This window comes from Mizuhopecten yessoensis, unplaced genomic scaffold, assembly GCF_002113885.1.
Source record: "Mizuhopecten yessoensis strain PY_sf001 unplaced genomic scaffold, ASM211388v2 scaffold1255, whole genome shotgun sequence".
NCBI lineage: Eukaryota > Metazoa > Mollusca > Bivalvia > Pectinida > Pectinidae > Mizuhopecten > Mizuhopecten yessoensis.
This window is the reverse complement of record NW_018403955.1, coordinates 82,481-110,464: the sequence shown is the minus strand read 5'-3', so window position 1 is coordinate 110,464 and position 27,984 is coordinate 82,481. Positions and strand designations below refer to the sequence as shown.

Sequence of the window (27,984 nt, the reverse complement as noted above, 5' to 3'; positions counted from 1 at the left end):
CAAATATCGAGCTTAATCGGTAGAATTCTGTATTGGTGATCGGTGATCCGGTGATGAAACATAGCTGATCCAAAGAAGCATGGTTTATATCAACTTCCTTCTAACTTTGTCTTCTGGTTTTGAGTCCTGAACCTATGTCAACTAAATCAATTGTAGTCTTTTATCAATGTTTATTCACGACGTTAATAGGAAATGTATATACATGGATCTATTTCAGTAAGATAACGTTACGAAGACAAACCGGAATTGTACAAACGAACTTTGTCTTCAAATTTATCATGGTTGTGCTGATTCGAATATAACAATGCGTGACCATAATTATCAATAATCTCTGACTGACCATAACTGACCATCGTTGAACGTCGATCGATAATAAGTATGTGTGTCACGTTCATCACTTTGCATGACAAATAGGTATTAATAAATAAGAATAAGACCATGCTGTCGTGGTCAAGACATTCAAAGTGTTACCAATTTGATACCAAGAGTATAAGAAAGAATGCAACTGCTTTTGTGACGTAGTAGGTGCAATGAAAATGCACGTGACTATCAGCGCGTGAACAAGTTAAGGAAAAACCTCAATATTTCTGCTTCTAGAGATGATTAATGATACAAACTGCCGGTGCGATAATCGGACTGGCTTCCTGTCCATAAAGCGACATTGCGTGCGTTAGGCGTGGTTTTGAATTGTATTTTCGTCTCGGATCTGTACTCGCAGAGATATAAAAAGGTGACCAATGGTTGTAAAGGGCCAGGGATTCGATTAAACCATGTAATGGTTTCATGGCCGAGATGTAATTCGTGTGATGAGAATGTTGGTATGATAACAACAGAGTGGTCTGCGTGTGTGTAATTAAGCGATAAGTGGAGTTACGCACGGAGGCCTGCATTTTAACGGGAAATCATTTATCGTTCTTTTTGCAGGTAGAATCTGAAGGTCCGTCCATGGTAGTGGTCAAGCTATGGCGGAGATAATCCACAAGATATTCGGACAGAAGCACGGTCATCACAGTAAACATCACGATAGTTCCAGTAAACAACAGGTGTCGGACACGGAGGGATATACTAAACAACAACAGGAATTCTGTAAGTACCCTGTTGTTATATAACATTTAACACAGGATCAGTGATATCATGTCGTTAGTATAACACAGGGGTCGGTAACGCTGTTCCTGTAACGAAAAACATAGGGTTCACTAGTACGTTATACCTATCACACAGAAGTCAGTAGTACGTTATAACTATCACACAGAAGTTAGTAGTACGTTATAACTATGACACAGAAGTCACTAGTACGTTAGAACTATCACACAGGAGTCACTAGTACATTATAACTATCACACAGAAGTCACTCGTACGTTATAACTATCACAGAGGAGTCACTAGTACGTTATAACTATCCCACAGGAGTCACTAGTACGTTATCACTATCACACAGGAGTTAGTAGTACGTTATAACTATTACACAGAAGTCACTAGTACGTTATAACTATCACACAGGAGTCAGTAGTACGTTATAACTATCACACAGAAGACACTAGTACGTTATAACTATCACACAGAAGTCACTAGTACGTTATAACTATCACAGAGGAGTTAGTAGTATACAGTTAAAGTATGGGGCTGAGGGATATAGCAAGTTTCTGGTGTCCCGAGACCAGGTCTATTTCCCGAGGAGAAGCCGAGGGAAATAGGCATGGTCAAGGGACACCAGAAACTTGCTATATCCCTCAACCCCATACTTCAACCGTTTTATTATACCGATACACACTGGTGAGATAGTTTTAACTACAAAATATTTGTAAGCCATAAGCTGTATAGCTTCACGTCCCAACTACGCCTTTGATGGCAATGAAGCCAAATGCTTCCGAGTTCGGAATCAAGCTCCGCCCACCTCGCGCTTCGCTTCCGAGTTCGGTAGCAAGCTCCGCCCACCTCGCGCATTGCTTCAGAGTTCGGTAACAAGCTCCGTCTACCTCTCGCCTGATTGGCTCGGCGGAAACACCCGAGTGTAGGTGTGTTTTAGTTCCCAGACTAACACACAGGACTAAAACACAGTTAGGCAAACGTGGGGATATATTCGATTTAACCAATTACTTTTATATAGAGTAAATAAAGTAGAGGTATAATAATACGTTATAACTATCACACAGAAGTTAGTAGTACGTTATAACTATCACACAGGAGTCAGTAGTACGTTATTACTATCACACAGGAGTCACTAGTACGTTATAACTATCACACAAAAGTCACTAGTACGTTATAACTATCACACAGAAGTTAGTAGTACGTTATAACTATCACACAGGAGTCACTAGTACGTTATTACTATCACACAGGAGTCACTAGTACGTTATAACTATCACACAGAAGTCACTAGTACGTTATAACTATCACACAGAAGTCACTAGTACGTTATAACTATCACACAGGAGTCACTAGTACGTTATAACTATCACACAGGAGTCAGTAGTACGTTATAACTATCACACAGGAGTCAGTAGTACGTTATAACTATCACACAGGAGTCACTAGTACGTTATAACTATCACACAGAAGTCACTAGTACGTTATAACTATCACACAGGAGTCACTAGTACGTTATAACTATCACACAGGAGTCAGTAGTACGTTATAACTATCACACAGGAGTCACTAGTACGTTATAACTATCACACAGAAGTCACTAGTACGTTATAACTATCACACAGGAGTCACTAGTACGTTATAACTATCACACAGGAGTCAGTAGTACGTTATAACTATCACACAGGAGTTAGTAGTACGTTATAACTATCACACAGTAATAATACGCTATAACGTCAGGTAGTGGATTAAAAAATACAGTATCGGGACAATAGCAGTGACCTCATGTTAGCCCAGTTTTGATTGTGACGTCACTAGATCAAGTTGTGTTTTGATTGTGACCTGAGTGAACAAGACTTTACCCTTTCCTGGTAACAATTTTTTTTAGAATGGTCGACCTCTTGAGAAATTCGTTATGGCGTTTATAACTGACATGATAGCCTCTGAGCTTGGCTTCGTCTGGCCTGATACAGCCCTCACAAACCCGTTCACATAATACTCAGTTAAACTCTCCATACCTACTTACATGTCGAGAACCGGAAGTCAAGTATACAATGTACATCTATAAAAATGAATTTCAGTTCAAACGTATTTTACTGAAAGGGTATTTACAAACAGGTGCGATGCAAATTGCTCCAATTCTTTTACTGAAAAATGTCAGAATATTCAAACAATTTAACTTATTCCGCTGTGTTTCATATTTGTTCAAATATAATCTAAAATAAGGTATGAAAACTGTATACATCTGGCCATCGAAACGCCATATGGAAGTTTTTATAAACAACACATGCTGCTTCATATCAGGCCTCCGCTCAAGGAAATACGTTTTTATTCACATCTTACTTGTAAATGAGTCTTACTTACACACACCTTTGACAGTATACGTCATAAATTCTTATCATGAGTTTATATCTCAACAAACCGGAAGTACAGTAAGCCAGCAGATGTAACCGGAAGTGCAGCTTAGTAATAGATCTTTTTCCTCTTACGCCGGTGTATTATATATGACACCGTTGCATATATAATATGCAACGGTGTGTAAAAAACGATACACAGGTATTTTAACAGAGTTATTACTGTATGGAAAAAAATCAGTTGAACAGAAAATAGTGCATGGAGTTTATGTTATATAGTAAGATTTGCAAATCCCTGTTAATTCACCTGATACTCTTAACGTATGTAGTTTAAGTATCCGATATTCAAATTTACTTCGGTCATACATGGTACACACAGAAACGATTTCGCGTACTGTATTGTACGTTGTCGTGAAAATCGCATTATTTATGAATGCTTCAGTATGTAAAAACCAAAAAAGCCACGTTTACAGAATTCAATATTTAAAAATAAAACTGATTGACTACTTGACTCGGAGAGAGCCCATTGGTGAGGTGTGCACTTCCGGTTGAATTTCAGTGATTAATCAATAATTATTGAAACATTGCTGTAAAATGAATTGATGTATTCTATTTAACGATTTCTTACATATGGGTTTCACTATTTTTACAATTATTTAACTATTGAACTGTTTTTGTATGGTATTTATGATCTATTTGTATGACACAGCTTTGCAAGAAAACAACATAATGCGCGCTAGCGCATTATGATGTGTTTGCTTGCAAAGCTGTGTCATTCAAATAGATCATAAATACCATACAAAAACAGTTCAATACTTATATTTACGTTTTCTCTGCCTCTTATGTTCTTTTTTAACTCATAATTTATATTTAAAGTTAATAATGCCCGCCTTATCCACACAATTTCGTTCAATAGTTTGAACAGCGTATTGTCGCGTGCTGATTGGCAAACAAAGTAGTACTTTTAAATTTTAACAAACACTTCAATTTTATTCCACAATTCAGTATCAATACAATTGCGTATGATATGTCTATAGGGTTATTTAAGTTTATCAATAGCACTCTGAGCTGAAAGTTAGATTTGAAATTGTTTCGATTTTTCCCCGGAACAAATTTCGCGCATGGACAAATACAGTGAACACCGTAAATCCGACCTTGCCCTCCACGAGGGAGTTATTTTTGGAAGTTAATTCGAACTTTTCTCTTTGCTCATTTTGTGAAGAATCCAGGCGTGAATTTATTTGTTGATTGTATGGGAACCTGACAACAGTCGGTAGATTCTATAACAGCCTCGTTATTTGACATGTCGTCAGAAACTGAGGAACCGTGGATGCGAGACGCGTGAAACTGATAGCGTTTGAAGTGAGTGATCTTGCGACGGAGCACAGGTTCGTTACAAATGTCTGAAATGTTTATGTGTGCTGTGACTCATATCAGTAGGTCTGTAACATATGTGTCAGTAGGTCTATAGAATATGTGTATTTCAGACATTTGTAACGAACCCCTGTTGATCAGTGCAGTGTAACAGACGATATTTCTGATAAATTGCATGAGCGTTAAAATTGTTTCCATTGCCGGCATTGGTGATTTCAACCGATGTGCATTTTGTACGATATTGCAGACCTTGGTCTTGTTTTCGTTGTAATAAAAGCGTTTTTATTTTATTTTTTATTTTGCACATAAATTTACAATGACATTGTCAAATCTCACAATGCCCAGCGATATTTCAGCAGCCGTCATGTTTATTTATATTGGATATTGTAGTTCCGGTCAGTGTTGTATTAATACGCTAAGAATTGCGTCTCGTGATGCATGGTAATTAAAGTCCCATCAACGACACAGCTTTCAAAGAGGCTATATAGTGACAATGCCATGCAAATGTAAATATATAACATTACAATGATCTTCGTCTAATCAGCTGTGAATTATTTTTTTCCGACAGATTATTTTCCTTTGAAGAAATGTGTACAAGTGACGTTTCGTCCTTGTTGCGTTATTGATCTATTTCCCAGTAATGTTGGCGAGGCCTATTTTTCTAGTTTGCCCTTCATTCTCTTTTCTTCCGAGGTCGTCGTCTGTTGAATTGTTGTTGAACGAACGCATGTCGGTAACGTTACAATGTCGTTCCCTTGGTCAGCTCTGATAGCTTATAGCAACGTCACTTAATGTAATTATACTACCAGTTACATGTATCCATAGTAACGTGTTGTGCATTTGTGATTAGTTTTCACACTTATTCTTCAAATAAATGAAAATGTATTCATCATTACCAAGATGTATCCACGAAATGCTAACAAGAACAATACAGAGAAAAAACATAAGTGGACTCAACGTTACAACATATATACATACAACTGTATATAATACTCTAACGTAACATGTATATATGATAGTTTTACAATTTATTGATGTAAAAGGCGCAATGTAACTTTGTACATTGTATATATGCATTCAAATAATTATGTCAAAATCGAGAACACATCAAATGTAATAGCAAACTAACACGCAATTACATATTACACTCCATCACATATTCTTCTATAGCTACGCCTTACACTTTCTAGTAACATCTTACAAGCTCGAGTTACATATTACACACTCTTGTAACACTTTGCACACTCTTGTAACACCTTACACACTCTGGTAACACCTTGCACACTCTGGTAACACCTTACACACTCTGGTAACACCTTACACACTCTGGTTACACCTTACACACTCTGGTAACACATTACACACTCTGGTAACACCTTACACACTCTAGCTACACCTTACACATTCTGGTCACACCTTACATACTCTGGTTACACCTTACATACTCTGGTAACACCTTACATACTCTGGTCACACCTTACACACTCTGGTAACACATTACACACTCTGGTCACACCTTACACATTCTGGTAACACATTACACACTCTGGTAACACCTTACACACTCTAGTTACACATTACACACTCTTGTAACACCTTACACACTCTGGTCACACCTTACACGCTCCTGTCACACTTAACACACTCTAGTTACACTTTACACACTCTAGTTACACCTTACACACTCTATTTACACCTTACACACTCTGGTAACACATTACACACTCTGGTAACACATTACACATCCCGGTTACACCTTACACACTCTAGTCGCACCTTACACACTCTAGTTACACCTTACACACTCCGGTAACACATTACACACTCTTGTAACACCCTGCACACTCTAGTTACACCTTACACACTCTGAAAACACCTTACACACTCTGGTAGCACCTTACACACTCTGATAACACCTTACACACTTTGGTCACACCTTACACACTCTGGTAACACATTACACACTCTGGTAACGCATTACACACTCTGGTCACACATTACACACTCGGGTAACACCTTACACACTCTGGTTACACCTTATACACTCTGGTCACATCTTACACACTCTGGTAACCCCTTACACACTCTGGTCACACCTTACTCACTCTGGTAACACATTACACACTCTGGTAACACCTTACACACTCTAGTTACACCTTACACACTGTAGTTACACTTTACACACTCTAGTCACACCTTACACACTCTGGTCACACCTTGCACACTCTGGTCACACCTTACACACTCTGGTCACACCTTACACACTCTAGTTCCACCTTACAAACTCGAGTAACACTTTACACACTCTGGTTACACCTTACACACTCTGGTTACACCTTACACACTCTGGTCACACCTTACACACTCTGGTCACACCTTACACACTCTGGTCCTACCTTACACACTCTGGTCACACCTTACACACTCTGGTAACTTATTACACACACTGGTTACACTTTACACACTCTAGTTCCACCTTACACACTCTAGTAACACTTGACACACTCTAGTTACACCTTACACACTCTGGTAGCACATAACACACTCTGGTAACACCTATCACACTCTAGTTACACCTTACACACTCTAGTAACACTTTACACACTCTAGTTACACCTTACACACTCTGGTAGCACATTACACACTCTGGTAACACCCTACACACCCTGGTAACACCTATCACACCCTAGTTACACCTTACACACTCTAGGTACACCTTTCACACTCTGGTAACACCTTACACACTCTGGTCACACCTTACACACTCTGGTCACACCTTACACACTCTAGTTACACCTTACACACTCTGGCAACTCCCTACGTAGCACATTACACATTCTGGTAACACCTTACACACTCTGGTAACACCTTACACACCCTGGTAACAGAGTACACACTCTGGTCACACCTTACACACTCTAGTTACACCTTACACACTCTTGTCACACCTTACACACTCTGGTCACACCTTACACACTCTGGTAACACATTACACACTCAGGTTACACCTTACACACTCTGGTTGCACCTTACACATTCTGGTAGCACATTACACATTCTGGTAACACCTTACACACTCTGGTAACACCTTACACACCCTGGTAACATAGTACACACTCTGGTCACACCTTACACACTCTAGTTACACCTTACACACTCTTGTCACACCTTACACACTCTGGTCACACCTTACACACTCTGGTGCTACCTTACACACTCTGGTCACACCTTACACACTCTGGTAACATATTACACACGCTGTTAAACTTTACACACTCTAGTAACACCTTACACACTCTAGTAACACTTGACACACTATAGTTACACCTTACACACTCTGGTAGCACATAACACACTCTGGTGACATCCTACACACCCTGGTTACACCTTTCACACTCTGGTCGCACCTTACACACTCTAGCTACACTTTACACACTCTAGTTACACCTTACATACTCTAGTTACACTTAACACACTTTAGTCACACCTTACACACTCTAGTCACACCTTACACACTCTGGTCACACCTTTCACATTCTGGTCACACCTTACACACTCTGGTTACACCTTACACACTCTGGTAACACCTTACACACTCTGGAAACACCTTACACACTCTTGTAACACCTTACACACTCTGGTAGCACATAACACACTCTGGTAACACCTTACACACTCTAGTTACACCTTACACACTCTTGTAACACCCTACACACCCTGGTAACACTTTACACAATCTAGTTACACTTAACACACTCTAGTTACACCTTACACACTCTATTTACACCTTACACACTCTGGTAGCACATTATACACTCTGGTAACACCTTACACACCCTGGTTACACCTTACACACACTGGTCACACCTTACTTCTGGTAGCACATAACACAACTCTGGTCACACCTTACACGCTCCTGTCACACTTAACACACTCTAGTCACGGGGTACACACTCTGGTCACCCCTTACACAACACACTCTAGTTACGCCTTACATACTCTAGTTACACCTTACACACTCCGGTCACACCTTACACACCCTGGTAACGCATATCACGCTCTAGTTACACCTTGCACACTCTGGTCACATCTTAAACACTCTGGAAACACCTTACACACTTTAGTCACAACTTACACACTCTATTTCCACCTTACACACTGCTTACACACTCTAGTATCCCCTTACACACTCTAGCCGCACCTTACACACTCTGGGAACACATTACACACTCCACTCTGGTAGCACACCTTACACACTCAGGTCACACCTTACACGCTCCTGTCACACTTAACACACTCTAGTTACCCCTTACATACTCTAGTTACACTTTACACCCTCTAGTTACACTTTACACCCTCTAGTTACACCTTGCACACTCTGGTCACGCCTTACACACTCTGGGAACACATTACACACTCAGGTTACACCTTACACGCTCCTGTCACACTTAACACACTCTAGTCACACCTTATACACTCTAGGCACATCTTACACACTCTTGTCACATCTTACACACTCTTGTCACATCTTACACACTCTGGGAACACATTACACACTCAGGTTACACCTTACACGCTCTGGTTACACCTTACGCACTCTGGTCACACCTTACACACTCAGGTCACACCTTACACCCTCTGTTGCTACCTTACACACTCTGATAACACCTTACACACCCTGGTTACACCTTACGCACTCTGGTCACACCTTAAACACTCTGGTCACACCTTGCTCACTCTGGTAACACATGACACACTCTGGTCACACTTTACACACTCCGGTAACACCTTACACGCTCCTGTCACACTTAACACACTCTAGTCACACCTTAAACACTCTGGTCACACTTTACACACTCGGGGCACACCTTACACACTCTAGTCACACCTTACACACTCTGGTCACACATTTCACATTCTGGTCACACCTTACACACTCTGGTTACACCTTACACACTCTGGTAACACCTTATACACTCTGGAAACACCTTACACACTCTGGTCACATCTTACACACTCTGGTAACACATTACACACTCTGGCCACACTTTACACACTCTTGTAACACCTTACACACTCTGGTAGCACATTACACACTCTGGTAACACCTTACACACCCTGGTTACACCTTACACACTCTAGTTACACCTTACACACTCTTGTAACACCCTACACACCCTGGTAACACTTTACACAATCTAGTTACACTTTACACACTCTAGTTACACCTAACACACTCTATTTACACCTTACACACTCTGGTAGCACATTACACACTCTGGTAACACCTTACACCCCCTGGTTACACCTTACACACTCTAGTTACACCTTACCCACTCTGGCAACACCCTACACACCCTGGTAACACTTTACACTCTCTAGTTACACTTTACACACTCTAGTTACACCTTACATACTCTAGTTACACTTAACACACTTTAGTGACACCTTACACACTCTAGTCACACCTTACACACTCTGGACACACCTTGCACACTCTGGTCACACCTTACACACTCTGGTCACACATTTCACATTCTGGTCACACCTTACCTCTGGTAGCACATAACACACTCTGGTGACACCCTACACACCCTGGTAACACCTATCACACTCTAGTTACACCTTACACTCTCTAGGTACACCTTTCACACTCTGGTAACACCTTACACACTCTAGTTACACTTACACACTCTTGTCACACCTTACACACTCTGGTCACACATTTCACATTCTGGTCACACCTTACCTCTGGTAGCACATAACACACTCTGGTGACACCCTACACACCCTGGTTACACCTTTCACACTCTGGTCGCACCTTACACACTCTAGCTACACTTTACACACTAACACCTTACACACTCTAGTTACACCTTACCCACTCTGGCAACACCCTACACACCCTGGTAACACTTTACACAATCTAGGTACACTTTACACACTCTAGTTACACCTAACACGCTCTATTTACACCTTACACACTCTGGTAGCACATAACACACTCTGGTGACACCCTACACACCCTGGTAACACCTATCACACTCTAGTTACACCTTACACTCTCTAGGTACACCTTTCACACTCTGGTAACACCTTACACACTCTGGTTACACCTTGCACACTCTGGTCACACCTTTCACACTCTGGTTACACCTTACACACTCTAGTTACACCTTACACACTGTAGTTACACTTTACACACTCTAGTCACACCTTACACACTCTGGTCACACCTTGCACACTCTGGTCACACCTTACACACTCTGGTCACACCTTACACACTCGGGTTACACCTTATACACTCGGGTCACATCTTACACACTCTGGTAACACCTTACACACCCTGGTAACACCTTACACACCCTGGTAACACCTTACACACTCTAGTAACACTTTACACACTCTAGTCACACCTTACACACTCTGGTCCTACCTTACACACTCTGGTCACACCTTACACACTCTGGTAACTTATTACACACACTGGTAACACTTTACACACTCTAGTTCCACCTTACACACTCTAGTAACACTTGACACACTCTAGTTACACCTTACACACTCTGGTAGCACATAACACACTCTGGTGACACCCTACACACCCTGGTAACACCTATCACACTCTAGTTACACCTTACACACTCTAGGTACACCTTTCACACTCTGGTAACACCTTACACACTCTGGTTACACCTTACACACTCTGGTCACAAGTTACACCTTACATACTCTAGTTACACTTTACACACTTTAGTTACATCTTACACACTCTGGTCACAAGTTACACCTTACATACTCTAGTTACACTTTACACACTTTAGTTACATCTTACACACTCTGGTCACAAGTTACACCTTACATACTCTAGTTACACTTTACACACTTTAGTTACATCTTACACACTCTGGTCACAAGTTACACCTTACATACTCTAGTTACACTTTACACACTTTAGTTACATCTTACACACTCTGGTCACACCTTACACCTCTATTTACACCTTACACACTCTGGGCACACCTTACACACTCTAGTCACACCTTACACACTCTAGTTACACCTTACACACTCTTGTTACACCTTACACACTCTGGTCACACCTTACACACTCTGTTGCTACCTTACACACTCTGGTCACACCTTACACACTCTTGTAACATATTACACACGCTGGTTAAACTTTACACACTCTAGTAACACCTTACACACTCTAGTAACACTTGACACCCTCTAGTTACACCTTACACACTCTGGTAGCACATAACACACTCTGGTGACACCCTACACACCCTGGTTACACCTTTCACACTCTGGTCGCACCTTACACACTCTAGCTACACTTTACACACTCTAGTTACACCTTACATACTCTAGTTACACTTTACACACTTTAGTTACATCTTACACACTCTGGTCACACCTTACACACTCTGGTCCTACCTTACACACTCTGGTAGCACTTTCCACATGTCACCCGTTGCTCGCATCAATCGCACTTTAACTGTATTAAATCAATGTTCAGTAATAATCTATCAAAAAAAACTCACATTTGTCATAACTAAAAGAAAATAGGTTAAACAAGATAAAATTCAAATATTCAAAAAACAGTCACATGGTTTCACTGATACGGTTTAGTGTCCCCTCCATCTACCTTACAACGAGAATGTGGTTGTGGCTAACAGCGTGGTGGTATGGCTGTGTTTTTGTAGTGTTTTTATAGTGTTTATGTAGTGTTTTTGTAGTGTTTATGTAATGTTTTTGTAGTGTTTTTGTAGTGTTTATGTAGTGTTTATGTAGTGTTTTTGTAGTGTTTTGGTAGTGTTTATGTAGTGTTTATGTAGTGTTTTTGTAGTGTTTTTGTAGTGTTTATGTAGTGTTTTTGTAGTGTTTATGTTGTGTTTTTGTAGTGTTTTTGTAGTGTTTATGTAGTGTTTATGAGTTTAAATTCTGTAATGTAATTGTTATAGCTACAATTAACTAGATAGACAATTACCTGTCTTTATCACTGTCTACGTCTCCAGCGTTAACATTAATGGCCGATCAAACACCTGTCGTCGTCAATGAACACACAATACATATCTGTACCGACAATAATTACATGTCGAGAACGGAACTCTTCAATTGTGAAGATGTTCCACCTTTACTTTGGGATTGAAATATTGAAATCCGATTAAACTCCATGAATTGTTTATGCATCAACTCCGAATTTAATATGTTAATTTAACAGTTCTTCTGTGATAAATTATGTGAGAGTGTATAGATTAACCATGTTGAGGATTAATTTGAATAAGGTTGCATGCACTTTTTAGTGAGTATACGAAACCGATTTTTTTCGGGGTAAGGGACATAACTCTCGAGTACGCACTTGCCTGCTTAACACAATAGTCATGGTCGTTGTTGAGGTTAAATGAAGACCAGGCAAATTAAACTAAATGAATATTTAACTTCAAAAATGATTGCCTATTGGGAAATCAAAGTTAAGTGGGTAACTAAGATAATATGGTTTCTTGAAACCGGAGCCAGGAGTCATTGGTAATATCAAACTTCACAAGAGTTGTGTCACAATAATTAATCAATTATGTCTCTCACACTTTTGTTATTATTCAAATTGAATAAAAACATGATGTCGGATTTAAAACTATTTGGTCGGGAAGATAGGGTTGGTTCTAACGTAATCAAGCAATGTAACTTGATACAACTATCGGCCAGATTCCATTCTGTCTGCTCGTAACTTATTTGTACATTTTAATGAGGAATACACGTTCTGTATCCTCTAGGCTGTTGTTTCAGTAACCCAGGGAGACACGTACTGTATCCTCTAAACTGTTGTTTCAGTAACCCAGGGAGACACGTACTGTATCCTCTAGACTGTTGTTTCAGTAACCCAAGGAGACACGTACTGTATCATCTAAACTGTTGTTTCAGTAACCTAGGGAGGCACGTACTGTATCCTCTAGACTGTTGTTTCAGTAACCCAGGGAGGCACGTACTGTATCCTCTAGACTGTTGTCTCAGTAACCCAGGGAGACACGTACTGTATCATCTAAACTGTTGTTTCAGTAACCCAGATTTTTAGTCCATTGTCATCAGATGGTGGGCTATTCAAATCACCCAGAGTCCAAAGTCCGTCCGTTCATCCTTAAACGATCCTTGTTAGTAATATTTCTTACTCGTGCATATCGACTTTCGGACTGATCAGGAAACCAAGATGACCGACAGGCAGCCATCTTGGTTTTTTTTAAGAATTATACCTTTTAGCGCTACTTCTCAGGAAGGACTAGAATTAAATAGTTTTGCGGCAGATCAGAAAAACAAAATAAGTCACCAGGTAGACATCTAGGATATCGACAGTTGTAGCTTGTTTTCACTATTCCTAAAGGAGTTCTCGTTAGATCTTTCTCATATTTCAAATGTAGGTTGCCGTTGTTACACATTAAGTACTGTGCTACTACCCGTAAAACGGTCAAACGACAACCTCAATTTTAAAGGACGCTATCATACACAGTAGTATGAAGCTTTGATCAAAGTTACCACAAGGAACATTTACATTTTATATGAATCAATCAAAAAGATAAGAAAAAGAAGTGGGAAGATCAGTCTAACATATACCCTACAAAGTTGATAGATGGTGGGCGCCTTGGATACCTGGGCCGTTTTCGTTTAAACGGTTAAACCGATCGGACCACAGTTGTTCGTTTACTAAATAAGGTCTGACCGAGTAATCTGATGCTGCTTTCAGGCGAACCTTGACAAAGCCTTGCAAGGCTTGCATACACATTTGCAGGTCCGCCAGGAATGTAACCCGAAATTGTTACATTTATAAACGGACAAACCGTTGTTACGCATAAACGAACAGGCCCCAGGTTTTAATACAAAATCTTTATTTTTGTTTACCGTGTCATTGTTTCCAACACCATAAATCTCAATTGAAAATATAATACATTCACACAATCTTGACCAAGATATGAAAACTATTATTTATGAAGCTATGTTGGATGCTATTAGTGCGTATGATGATAAACACTATCGAACGCGGTCGAGTCAGTGTGAACAGTAGAAAATAACTGTCTAGGGGAAGTAACTCTTTCTCTCTTGCAACAATATGTATAGAAGTTGTTTCCCTTACGTCGTCAATGTGCTGCTAATTAGGCATAAAACGTGATAAGCCATATATATACAATTTACATGAAATGCCCTGGTAAATCGACATGAAAATTATTGACAAATACATATTTCATGAAAGTGGCAAAAATCTTGAGATGTTTTCTTTCAAGGGTTTGCAAACGTACTTTTATTGCACGTTCTCTCAAATAAACTATATTTCCTAAACCGGAAACCGATAAATTGTTCCTTACTGCAGCATCATGAGAGTACGTAAGTAATTTCTCGTGGCTTTATTTAGTAGTTGTCTCCCTTTGACTGTATGTGTGAAGTCTGAATGATAATTTTATGATAGGGGAACCTGAGTTCCCACTTTCTTTTTATCAGTACAAAAACCAGCTCGTCTTATACAGCCAGTCTAGTCTAATACCACAGTGTAAACATGGAATACAAAGTGAAAATGGGGTCGACTCGCCCGAGGCATCACACAGGGACTACACGGCAGACAGATAGAGGAGAGAATTAATATAATTCTGTTAATAATGCGATATTTAAGTGAACTGTGATTTGTTATCTACACTTAGATAATTATCTAAAATAGAAACGATTTTGAAAAGCGCAGTAAATGCTCGTTAAATATTACAAATAAGAGTAGTTTACCAGCTTCGTGTCGTATAGAATTCAAAACAAAGCTTTAATTTTGGTGTTGTAGGCTTTAAAAGCATGATTTAATTGTCCTTTTGAAGTATTTCTTATGCTCTCGTGATTTTCCAAATATTTTTTCTATACAGTACATAAACATAAGGAAGGGTCCAATCTTCCTTTAATAGACACTGTTTATCACAGTTTGCCTGGTGTAGGATGCTGTTTGACATTTAATAAAATGTCAGGAATTTAATCCAATGACAGAGTTGTTGAGATGACATGGCCTCCTACGGTGAGCTTATTTATCACCAACCCCACCAATATCAGTACAGTACATAAACATAAGGAAGTGTCCAACCCCCGCCAATGTCAGTACAGTACATAAACATAAGGAAGGATCCACCCCCCACCAATATCAGTACAGTACATAAGCATAAGGAAGGGTCCAACCCCCACCAATGTCAGTACAGTACATCAACATAAGGAAGGGTCCAACCCCCACCAATGTCAGTACAGTACATCAACATAAGGAAGGGTCCAACCCCCACCAATGTCAGTACAGTACATCAACATAAGGAAGGGTCCAACCCCCACCAATGTCAGTACAGTACATAAACATAAGGAAGGGGCCAACCCCCATCAATATCAGTACAGTACATAAACATAAGGAAGTGTCCAACCCCCGCCAATGTCAGTACAGTACATAAACATAAGGAAGGGCCCAACCCCCACCAATGTCAGTACAGTACATAAACATAAGGAAGGATCCAACCCCCACCAATATCAGTACAGTACATAAACATAAGGAGGGTCCAACCCCCACCAATGTCAGTACAGTACATCAACATAAGGAAGGGTCCAACCCCCACCAATGTCAGTACAGTACATCAACATAAGGAAGGGTCCAACCCCCACCAATGTCAGTACAGTACATCAACATAAGGAAGGGTCCAACCCCCACCAATGTCAGTACAGTACATAAACATAAGAAAGGGTCCAACCCCCACCAATATCAGTACAGTACATAAACATAAGGAAGTGTCCAACCCCCGCCAATGTCAGTACAGTACATAAACATAAGGAAGGATCCACCCCCCACCAATATCAGTACAGTACATAAACATAAGGAAGTGTCCAACCCCCGCCAATGTCAGTACAGTACATAAACATAAGGAAGGGTCCAACCCCCATCAATATCAGTACAGTACATAAACATAAGGAAAGGTCCAACTCCCACCAATGTCAGTACAGTACATAAACATAAGGAAGGATCCAACCCCCACCAATATCAGTACAGCACATAAACATAAGGAAGGGTCCAACCCCCACCAATATCAGTATAGTACATAAACATAAGGAAAGGTCCAACTCCCACCAATGTCAGTACAGTACATAAACATAAGGAAGGATCCAACCCCCACCAATATCAGTACAGTACATAAACATAAGGAAAGGTCCAACTCCCACCAATGTCAGTACAGTACATAAACATAAGGAAGGGTCCGACCCCCACCAATGTCAGTACAGTACATAAACATAAGGAAGGATCCACCCCCCACCAATATCAGTACAGTACATAAACATAAGGAAGGGTCCACCCCCACCAATACCAGTGATGGCCGCTACGTTAATGGGCCGCTAGTGTACACAGGTCACCAACCCCCACCAATACCAGTGATGGCCGCTACGTTAATGGGCCGCTAGTGTACACAGGACCTGGTAATTGTTACAGCTATATTTGTACCTGAACTAAGGTGTTCTGAGAAATTTTACATGTTTTACGGGTTCAGATCGACTTTCGGTAAAAATGCCACCAATGGCAAAAGTACTATATAGCTGTAACAAATTCCCCGGTCCCTGTGATAGTATACGACAGTTTGTGTAATTGATTTCTTCATTACATTGTCTGATTCGTGGCTTTAGTCTAAGTTTTCGACGAAAAAATCCCGTAAAACTGCACGCGTATTAACGATCTATAATTCTCGTTTTTTCGTTGTAGAAATTTCGTATTTCGCGCTGGACAGATATTTTTACCAGGCATTCCTCTCGTTGTTTCGCCATTCTGCCCCGAAAATATGAGAATGAATAAATCTTTATTCAGATTTCTTTAATCTACTTTTTTTCATGACGAAACAAATTGAATCAAAAGTTATCAAATGAGGGAGAAAAAAAAGAACAAATCAGCCTACGTATAAATCAGACCCGTATTTTAAGAGAAAGAAAAAAACACTGTTGTAAGCCTTTCTAGTACTATGATAGAATAACTAACACGGACATGCTAAAGATCTTGTTTAATCTTGAAAACAATAATTCGGCGAAGTTTAAGATGTACCGTGGGTACCCTTTTTTATTTTCAGCTAAGCTGACGGTATTGCTTTTTATTTGAAATTCCTAGGGAAAGTATGAGAAGCAATGCTATGCTCGTGTTCCTGAACCCTGACCGCATTTTAAAGCTGACAGGTTATGTACATTTGTATATTAGTATGGGTCCACAATAGCGGTAATCCGCCTATACCGCTCTCAAACGGTTAGTGGACTTCTCAAAGGCAATTTATAATTCACGTTTAATCTTATTATGCAACGATTCGACAATTACACATACATCATATTAAAAAATAAACCTTTTCAACTTTCTTCCCCGTGAACCTATCTTCTATACACAAACCAAGTTGTATATGTCTATATTGAACTGTCTTAGTTTCATGCGTGATCGCTAAAAACTAGCTGGGAGGTACGAGGACGAGCTTGATCAGCAGGTGGGTTTCGTGAAGGTGAAACCTGTGTAGAATTGAATTAGATTAAACTAAACACAAATAAATCTTATCTGAAAATGAGAAGCAATAACTGTGCTCGACCAGGTCGATAACCTTATCTTGTCCAATTGGTGGCATCTTCAACATAGACAACATAGACAAAATAAATTGTATTTCCTAAATAATTCACAATGATACAAAAAGGGTACAAAGTGACAATTTATAGATATTCTGGTGAACTGACACCAAGGTTTTTTTTATAGTTTTAACAAGACAGAATTAATGTCATTTTGGTTATCCTCTATAAGCCAAACCCCTCCTATCCGACGGGAACATTAGTGATTAAAAAAAGGTTTTGCTTGATAAATACGTAGAACACATGGTTAAACCTCTTTTAAAATTTTCGATTTAGTCAATTGATATATCAAATTGGTGAAATTATATATTCTTGTAAGGGCGTGGATAACCTAGATCAAAAGTTATCTTTAAACAACAATGCTTGTTCGGCAATGTTTTTTTTTTTTTACATTCATTTGGTACAACTTTAGATAATTATAATGTGTCAGAAATTAGATTAATTTTTTAAATCATGAGTAACCGGCGTTGACAATTTAACGGAATGATGACAGGACTTTGACGAACTGAATCCTAGATTAAACATAGCATTCTGTCTATTTATATAGAAATATATTAGGTGAATGTTTACGTGGTGAATTGAGCTATCCCGAGTGTCTGGTTTCCATATCAATTAAATGATGACGTCATTATTAGGCGCAGCGATAGCAGACACAGGATTTTGATAATTAAGACAGAATATTTATATATGCAGAATGTATTGTCAGATTGACAGATTTTTAGGTTTAGATCGTATACAGTCCGCGAGGGTATACTTTTGTCCGACGTTGATCCAAGTCTCTGAAACGTCTAATGGAAACAAATACGGTTTCAAAATACTGTTTCACAATTATCGTGTCCCTGTGATACGGGCAGTGCATTGATAAGTCTTAACGAATTTACACAGCTGGAGGGGTAATCATAAACGCTGCTACAATCAGAAAAACACGTGATACTATTTTCTCTAGTCTACCAAGCTGTTTATGTAATACATTTGTGCAGGATCTGTGTTCCATATTGGATCTTATGTATTTCTTTCATATGAGATTAATGTAATGAGTCTTGAGATTTTTTTCTTTAAGCGAGCCTCTAGCGAACTGAAATTTGGTAAAAACATGACGAGTCCCCTAGATATCGTCTGAAATTGTAGCAAATGTAAATGCAAATGCTGCGAAATATGATTCATTTTATATTACACTTCAGTCTTGAAATCTAGGATTCTGACGTCAAGGCTTATTCAAAACTAGTCTTAGTTGTGATGTCATGATATATTCTCTAAGTTTGTGGCGAAAATTGACGTCATGATATTATATAGAGAATAATACATGCATTTTGACATATCACACCCAGTATCAACCCGAGACTGCAATATCAGGCCAAGGGCCGAAGGCCCGAGGGCTGATATTAGTGGAGGGTTGATACTGGGTGTGATATGGAAAAATGCATGTTTTATTCTGTTTATTACATACTTACTAATAAAAGCTACTATCTTATGATAAATTTTTCTTTTGAAATATTGAAAAACGAAAAAAAATCCAAAAGGGGTGTGATACGGGTTTTGGGGCTGATACGGGTTTTTGCGGGCTGATACGGCTTTTGGGGTGTGATACGGCGGGGGCTGGTACGGCTTTTGGGGTGTGATACGGCGAGGGCTGATATGGGTAAGAGCAATTGTGTCGTATCGCATATACAAAAAACCCGTATTTATTAGTAAGTATGTAATAAAACTTATTACTGGAATTGTTTCAGTGAATAATATGGTAATTGTGTGATACAAAATCTTGATTTATTGAGTTTTACATCCTTGATGGTGTAACATCCGTTAGTTGTTTTTTGAAGTAAGGACATTGGAAAGTTACATAATGTAGAACAATTTGTAGATTTGTGTATGGATTGAACGGACTTATTAGCGCTCATGTCGGTACCTGAATGAAACCCGCCCGGCATTTACATTTAAAATATAAGTTGTTTTTGGTGATCTAAATACAAGTATTCGCAAATATTTGCGGTATTGAAGTACAAACGACTTTCCTGGAAGATGTTGTGCGAGGCGGGAGGTGAAGCTTCATAAAGACATTGATCAAATGCGTTTATAACTATGTGAATGCATTAGCTTATTTTCCTGGTAGCGTTTATATAGGGAAAAGTAGAAAAGTAACACATATGTATGGTGTATAACTTTGTGAACAATAACATATTTTGTTCTACTATACTTTTCGAAAGAGACGATCTCGATATTTGACAAATATTTCATAAAACAATGTTTAGCATGACATGGCAAGTATTGTTAGAATAGTCAGAAATCATAATTGTCCACGTGAAACTCACAGCTGCCATGCGATACAGCTGTAGGTTATGTCGCCACATATTTTAACAAGAAAACGATATTGACAATGTGTTAAGTCATACCCAAGTTTGACCAGGTTGTGAACTAGAATGTGACGATTGGCCAATGGGAGTTGGGGGAGCGGGGACAATCTCCACGCAGAGTTACGGTCCTTGCACTTGATTGAAAAGGAACGACAACTCTGGGTAGAGATTGGGAGCGGAGAGTTTATGCCGTGACCTTGAAGGCACGCGCAAAGAGTCAAAGGGAATTTAGGAGAGAGGAGCTGTTCCAACCACTGCAATACCGAGACGAACTATGTGAGGACGAGCAAAGTTTCGCTGGTGTAGATGGTAATTATGATGCAGGAGTATGATGGATTCACAAGGCTCCCTTCCCCGGTAACATAGAAACCCAGTTGTCATGGAGACAGATATGGAATACCATAATAAACACAAGCAAAATACAAACGTACATGTATTTTTGGTTTGGCATCAGGAAAACCGCCTTGCGCTGTACATTTTGGTTAATGTGATGAAGGCGACCATGTCTGGGAAATAATCTAGCAATCTATTTAGATTGTTTCTCTTACCTAACGTCAATATTGATAATAGAGGTTCTAGATTTGAAGTAAACAATTCATCACTACAACATAATTAGTAGACTGTGTGTGTGTTGGATGGTCTCCTACCTATCAACAACAGGTACAGTGCCATTCTGATTTAAGAACCTCTACTCAACTAAATAAATAAGCAACTTCCGGTTCCGGTTCTCACATTGACATTCATTGTTAAAATCAGTTTGAAGCGAAAAAAAAACCCATTTTTTTTTTTTTGAAAAGTTGGCACCTTTCTAACAAACAGTCAATGTTAGGTTGAGCAAAGGTTATGGATTGAAAACTACGAGGTAAATTTCTTATGATATCTGGGGAAAGTACAACCGAAATGTAATTACATCAGCTTAAGTTCACCCCACACGCTTGCCCTCCACTTTGACCCCGAAACCCTTTGTTTATCGTGACGTAATAAAATGCACATCTTTGCTATATGATAATGGAATTCAAATAATCGAAAGTCGAAAATAGAAAGCGTTCATGTATTTTTTGCCAACATAATTTGACGGTAAAAACAAAAATAAATCCTCAAAAAGTTTACCATTCGTTTGTATTCTGAAGCTAACCATACAAAAAAAACTAACTTGTTAAAAGTACGTGTGTCCGTATTTCTAATCGTTCAGCCCATTACCCGTACGGCAGACCTGTTGAGAGATTTACTTAGCCGTACCTGGTACAGACAGTGCTTACCTATGTTTAACGATTCTCCCCAGTTCGGTTTTCAACTCTAATAAACCGTGTTCATGAAACCCACGAATACTAAACCAGAAGTACAAAATTACACACCGTGTCATGCCTGCCGATAATATTGTATTTTAGAAACACCGTTTGACTGAGATGGATAAGTAGCAAGTTTTTGAAATACGTTTTTGTGTAAATTCTGCCAAAATGGGACGGATTGTATTATTTGATGCACTGTTGCGATATGAATTAATAAAATCTGTTTTGAAAACCTACCGTGGTGATAATGCATTGCAGCGTGCACTTTAAACTGGAAACATGGACAAGGTGAAGTAAACATTGCTATCTCCTGTGCTATCTTCGTGAAGGAAATCTATTTTGAAAGCCTTAGTCATGATCAGAAGTTCAATCACTTGCCCCTTCTATAAGCAAACCAGTATACAAGATACCGGTAGCTATCTTCGACCAGGTACCGTACCTCATTACCTTCATGTATAGGTTTGGCATTGACTTCAAGCACCGTTTGAAATTTACATATATCGTCATCATTTACCCGTTATTTATGAAGAAAATAACATTTATAAAAGCTTTTTCTGACATAGATGTACTAGTATTTCAATAGAATAAAACCAAATTGTAATTTTTCTTGTGTATTTTTATTTCATTTATTTATTTACTTTTTATTTTATTTTATTTTTAATTAAATTAGGTAATTTTCGTTGTTGATGTTACTGTGTTATATGTCGAGAAAATAGCTTCGTAATATTTTACATAGCTCGGTACAATTAAATTATTGTTAAATGGCAAAAACATCTTGTCTTATTTCTAAGACGTATTGTCACACATATCTGCTATTTTACGAATTTATTTATTTTCGGAAATACTTGGACTCAAACTGACTTTGACGCTGTCAGCGGCAGTTTATATATTTCTATCATGTTCCGAAGTATGTATGACGTCAACATTATTTACACGTGTAAGCTTGTTATTTGATCAAAACCACCACAAAAATTTTGGAAGTAAGTGAACAGATATTTGTCCTTTTAAAAACGAGATACCAAACTCAGCAGGAATCTTGCTTAGCCTCCTATCATACGTATACAGATTTCTGTAAACAGTACTTTAAAAGCTGAGTGAAAATTGATAGTTGCTGACGTTTTCTCAACATTTCATTATTTTAATTCTGAATGAAATAAACGACTTGTTTTGTTCGGGACAAGCTTTAGGTATGGAAATGACATACGTCGGTTATGCGGCCACAATAGACTTTGGCGATACCCGTGGATATTTGTGGCAAACTCGTCTTAAATTTTCAAAGGAATGTTGGCATATATATTTACATTTACATTTAAACGATAACATATTGCGATTTTAAACCAGGTCATCAAAACCAAATCTACTGTCTCCGATCAGCCGTTTTCTCACGAAAGGTGAAAAATCACTCAGGAAAAAATAGTATGGCCATATTTTTCGAGTAAACACTTCATAAGCGAATGTAGTTTAATGCGTTTTGCAGACTAAGGGAGTACTTTGACGCGGTATATAGACTCGGGGAGACATTCCTCTGAGTACTAATTCGGGGAGACATTCCACTGAGTACTAATTCGGGGAGACATTCCCCTGGGTACTAACTCGGGGAGACACTCCCCTGGGTACTAGTTCGGGGAGACATTCCTCTGACTACTAATTCGGGGAGACATTCCCCTGAGTACTAGTTCGGGGAGACATTCCTCTGAGTACTAATACGGGGAGACATTCCCCTGGGTACTAACTCGGGGAGACATTCCCCTGGGTACTAGTTCGGGGAGACATTCCTCTGACTACTAATTCGGGGAGACATTCCCCTGAGTACTATTTCGGGGAGACATTCCTCCGAGTACTAATTCGGGGAGACATTCCTCCGAGTACTAATTCGGGGAGACATTCCTCTGAGTACTAATTCGGGGAGACATTCCACTGAGTACTAATTCGGGGAGACATTCCCCTGAGTACTATTTCGGGGAGACATTCCTCCGAGTACTAATTCGGGGAGACATTCCACTGAGTACTAATTCGGGGAGACATTCCCCTGGGTACTAACTCGGGGAGACACTCCCCTGGGTACTAGTTCGGGGAGACATTCCTCTGAGTACTAATTCGGGGAGACATTCCCCTGGGTATTAACTCGGGGAGACACTCCCCTGGGTACTAGTTCGGGGAGACATTCCTCTGAGTACTAATTCGGGGAGACATTCCTCCGAGTACTAATTCGGGGAGACATTCCACTGAGTACTAATACGGGGAGACATTCCCCTGGGTACTAACTCGGGGAGACACTCCCCTGGGTACTAGTTCGGGGAGACATTCCTCTGAGTACTAACTCGGGGAGACATTCCCCTGAGTACTAGTTCGGGGAGACATTCCCCTGAGTACTAGTCCGGGGAGACATTCCTCTGAGTACTAATCCGGGGAGACATTCCTCTGAGTACTAATTCGGGGAGACATTCCTCTGAGTACGGGAACATTTCAATGAGCTTGCATGAACTATACTTAATTTTATTGGCATCATCTCTAGTGGTCAATATAACTTAAGTTAAAATGAACATTTAGACAAAAACATTAGTACCATATATATCCAGAGTTACTTCCCTTTTGTAAACCGTATCGCTCGTCCAATTTTGCTAGAAATATAACGGCTCTATGGATTGCCGTTCCACAGACAAAATATGTAACTACATTGAGGGACGGGCATCCTTAACATTTAACATGAATATAAAGGTAAAAGGTAAAAAACATAAGACATAGTCAATTAAACGAATAAAACGGTATCGATTTGTAAAACAGGGTCACCAGACTGGGAATACTTTGGATCTGTGGCGAATCTATAGGGACCTATCTCTGGGAGGCTTCCAACCCTGTAAGGGGCTAGAGCGGTCCAAACTAGAACTAAGGGGGGATAAGTGGTATTTAAATAACGCGGAATATATTTGAAGTTTTAAGTATATATTATATATGTCTATATATGCCAGTCTACTGTACAAGAAAAGATAACCCTCGTTATTGTTTTACAATATCATGATGACTGCTTACATTCCGTATGAAGAATGTCACATGAATTGACTGAAATAAAACTATAAAAAATATCTAAAAAGTAGCCTTTTCATTATAAAGTGGTAATTAAGAAACATAGATTTGCCTGCTTTTATATGCGCTCGCTTTTACAGCCTGCTATTCCATACAAATTGGTGGTAACTATCTCAGCGTAATTAAACCTTTAAGTGTAACATGAAATAAAAAAGTTAGACAGGCGAGATTTGCTGTTATTAACAAGGTCAAGCCCTTCATTGAAGGAACTTGCATAACAGAAACTACACGAAACATGGTGATCTGACCTGCATTCGAGGTTACAAGATTATAAAGATTTCAATAATGATTTTATAAGATATATATCGGTACAGTTAATCTAATCCGATTTCTCACCTATTGTCAGACTATTTTAGGATCAAATCCGGCCACGTGAAGAAAATCCTCGGACAATCTGACCTATTCGTCGTGCTTTAATGTAAACATACAGCATAATTAATATCACTGATAATTATATCAAACGGTTTGCTGGTTAGGTATTGACTGTCCCACCACTTTTCTACTGTATAAACAGACATCAAAACATTATTTCCTGTCACAGGAAATTACAAGTTATGATGCAGAAAAGTATAAACATTAGAAATGTTATGACCGGTAGCAAAATCGATTAGCTTGTGGCTGTACTCATAAACTGTAACATTTTATGTTAAGTTTGATGTATTGCTTTATATGAACGTTTTTACTGTGTTGTTTTGCCCCAAATGACTCAAAATGTCGAATCCCCCATCAAACAATACAAAACAACAAAAACAAGACGCAGATGGGTTTTTTGTGAAAAAAATGTATTCCTTTTCTAACTTACATTTTTGCTTAACTCCAAGTTATAAAAAAATACCTTACAAATTTAATGGGAACACTTTTTCGTCGGAGAAACAGAACAGAGAAATGATACTGCCTACCTTAAGAATTAATATCTTCAGTCATGTTATTAAGATTATTAATGCAATAATTGATCGCTCCACCAAATGATTTATAAAGGTAGCATTGTTTATTCGAGGTAAAATGAAGTTCTCGTATTTGAAACGCGAGTTATGACTGAATGAACACACGACCTATGAGTATTCCGGTTAATCGAAGTATGCATTGTCACTCAACTAATATACTATCTGTATATTCCGGATAATAGCAACGTTCCTGTGTATTGCTTGGTTATAAATAATGACTCAAGACGAGTTCCCGTCAATCGTTATCACAGGCCGAGCATGGTCTCGCTATCTCGTAACTCAACAATTATCAGTGGAGATTAAGCTAACTCTGGCATGTCTTTAACGTTCTGGTCAAACTTTTAAAACTACAAACAACACGTACTATAGCTTCCTCTTATCGTGGCCGTTATAAAACCGACCGTCCCCGGTCAGTATTTTCTCCAGGTAGCGACCTACAATACGATCAGTGTTAATCTTGGCTTACATAGTTATTCCTCGGGAGGCATGCGACTTTAAAACAAATCTTTGCTTTCCTCCGGTGGTTTAACTCGTACAGTTAAAGTGTAAACAGTGGTGGTAAACAGTGCTGTATGTATATATAGACTCGGTAAGGACAAAAAGGAAGAGAGGTAGAGGGAGGATAGCACGGAGGAAGGTGTACAGACGTATACACGTGATATTGGTGCCTAACATTTACTTAGAGAGCGGAAATCCACGCTCCCAAATCAACCATACGTATACAAGGTGTAAAAAACTTCTCGCTATTTCCCCTGAGGTTTTTCGTTTCGATGCATTGGCGAGGGGAGGAACGATAGATAACTCACAAACTGTTTTACATATTTCGGGAAGGTCATAAGTCATCTCTAACAGTGTGTTTGGAACCGGTACTGTGAATCCGGAACTATTGTTAACTGACCTAGGAGTTCCCGTCTCTGGATTGAGATCCGTCTATATACATATATTTACTGTGTGTTTCCCGAACGTTTGAGACGCTTGCAGTGGGATCATGGCAGAAGAGTTTTGTAAGTAATCAAAACAAACTAAGAAACGGCATGATTTAACGATGAAAACAGCTCATGAAGAGCATGCATGGGTGGTCCCCCTCTTCGCCTGTACAATTTCGTCCAGGTCTCCAGATTCGTTTCTCCTATGATAACACATTTCTGCACAGCGATCACCAATTTACTGGTGCTGGCTTTGGTGCTGTTTTCACCTCACGATTTTAAATACTCCAGCAAAACTTATTATGATTTTGGTAAAATATGCACACTGTTCATCATGAATATTTAAAATATGGTAAAATGTCTCTTACATGTGGGTAAAAATATAAAGGTACTAGTAATTTGTATGATATATAAGCCTCATATGTGAACTAAAGCATGTTTAATCCTATACAAGTGTGAGTAGAATTTCTCCTACATCGGTTCCGTTAACAAATATAAAAGTTAAAGAGAAGATTGCTTTTTAAAATGCCATTACATGTTGAATGTAGAGGGGCGTTATTCTAAAGACACCCGATCCGGTCAATTATCAGTTCATTTACAGTACTGTCATCAGCCATATACCTGTATACTTCAGGTGTAAATGAAAATTGACAACGTATGAACGGTGATATGGTATAAGTGATTTAAAGAAGGAAATAATAACACTGAATACATCTTGGTATATTTAGACTTTACGTTAGAATAATGGGTGTTATTAGATCGTATAGTATATATGTACATATATATCTTGTATGATGTTGTGTATTGACAAAGTATTTATAGACTACAACAGTGCACATACTTTGATATGTAGTGGTATGTCTATATATTCAGGTTCAAGTTCTTCATTTCCTAAGTCCTCCTACACATCAGTGTACAATACACATGATATTATTACATCA

General features: G+C 39.0%; 1 protein-coding gene across 6 annotated transcripts in view; it reads left to right on the top strand.

Moving 5' to 3' along the window:
• LOC110458440 (cAMP-dependent protein kinase catalytic subunit alpha) overlaps window positions 1-27,984 on the top strand; it is a 159,490-nt gene that overhangs the window by 68,803 nt on the left and 62,703 nt on the right. For 5 of the 6 annotated variants that reach the window (XM_021510180.1, XM_021510147.1, XM_021510171.1 and 2 more), the window contains exon 2: window positions 925-1,086. In XM_021510180.1, coding sequence (XP_021365855.1) covers window positions 963-1,086 — 124 coding nt within the window. In that variant the 5' untranslated portion in view covers window positions 925-962. Of the gene's footprint in view, window positions 1-924; window positions 1,087-26,715; window positions 27,122-27,984 lie in introns of those variants that run through there. The other variant, XM_021510215.1, reaches the window with a different exon arrangement.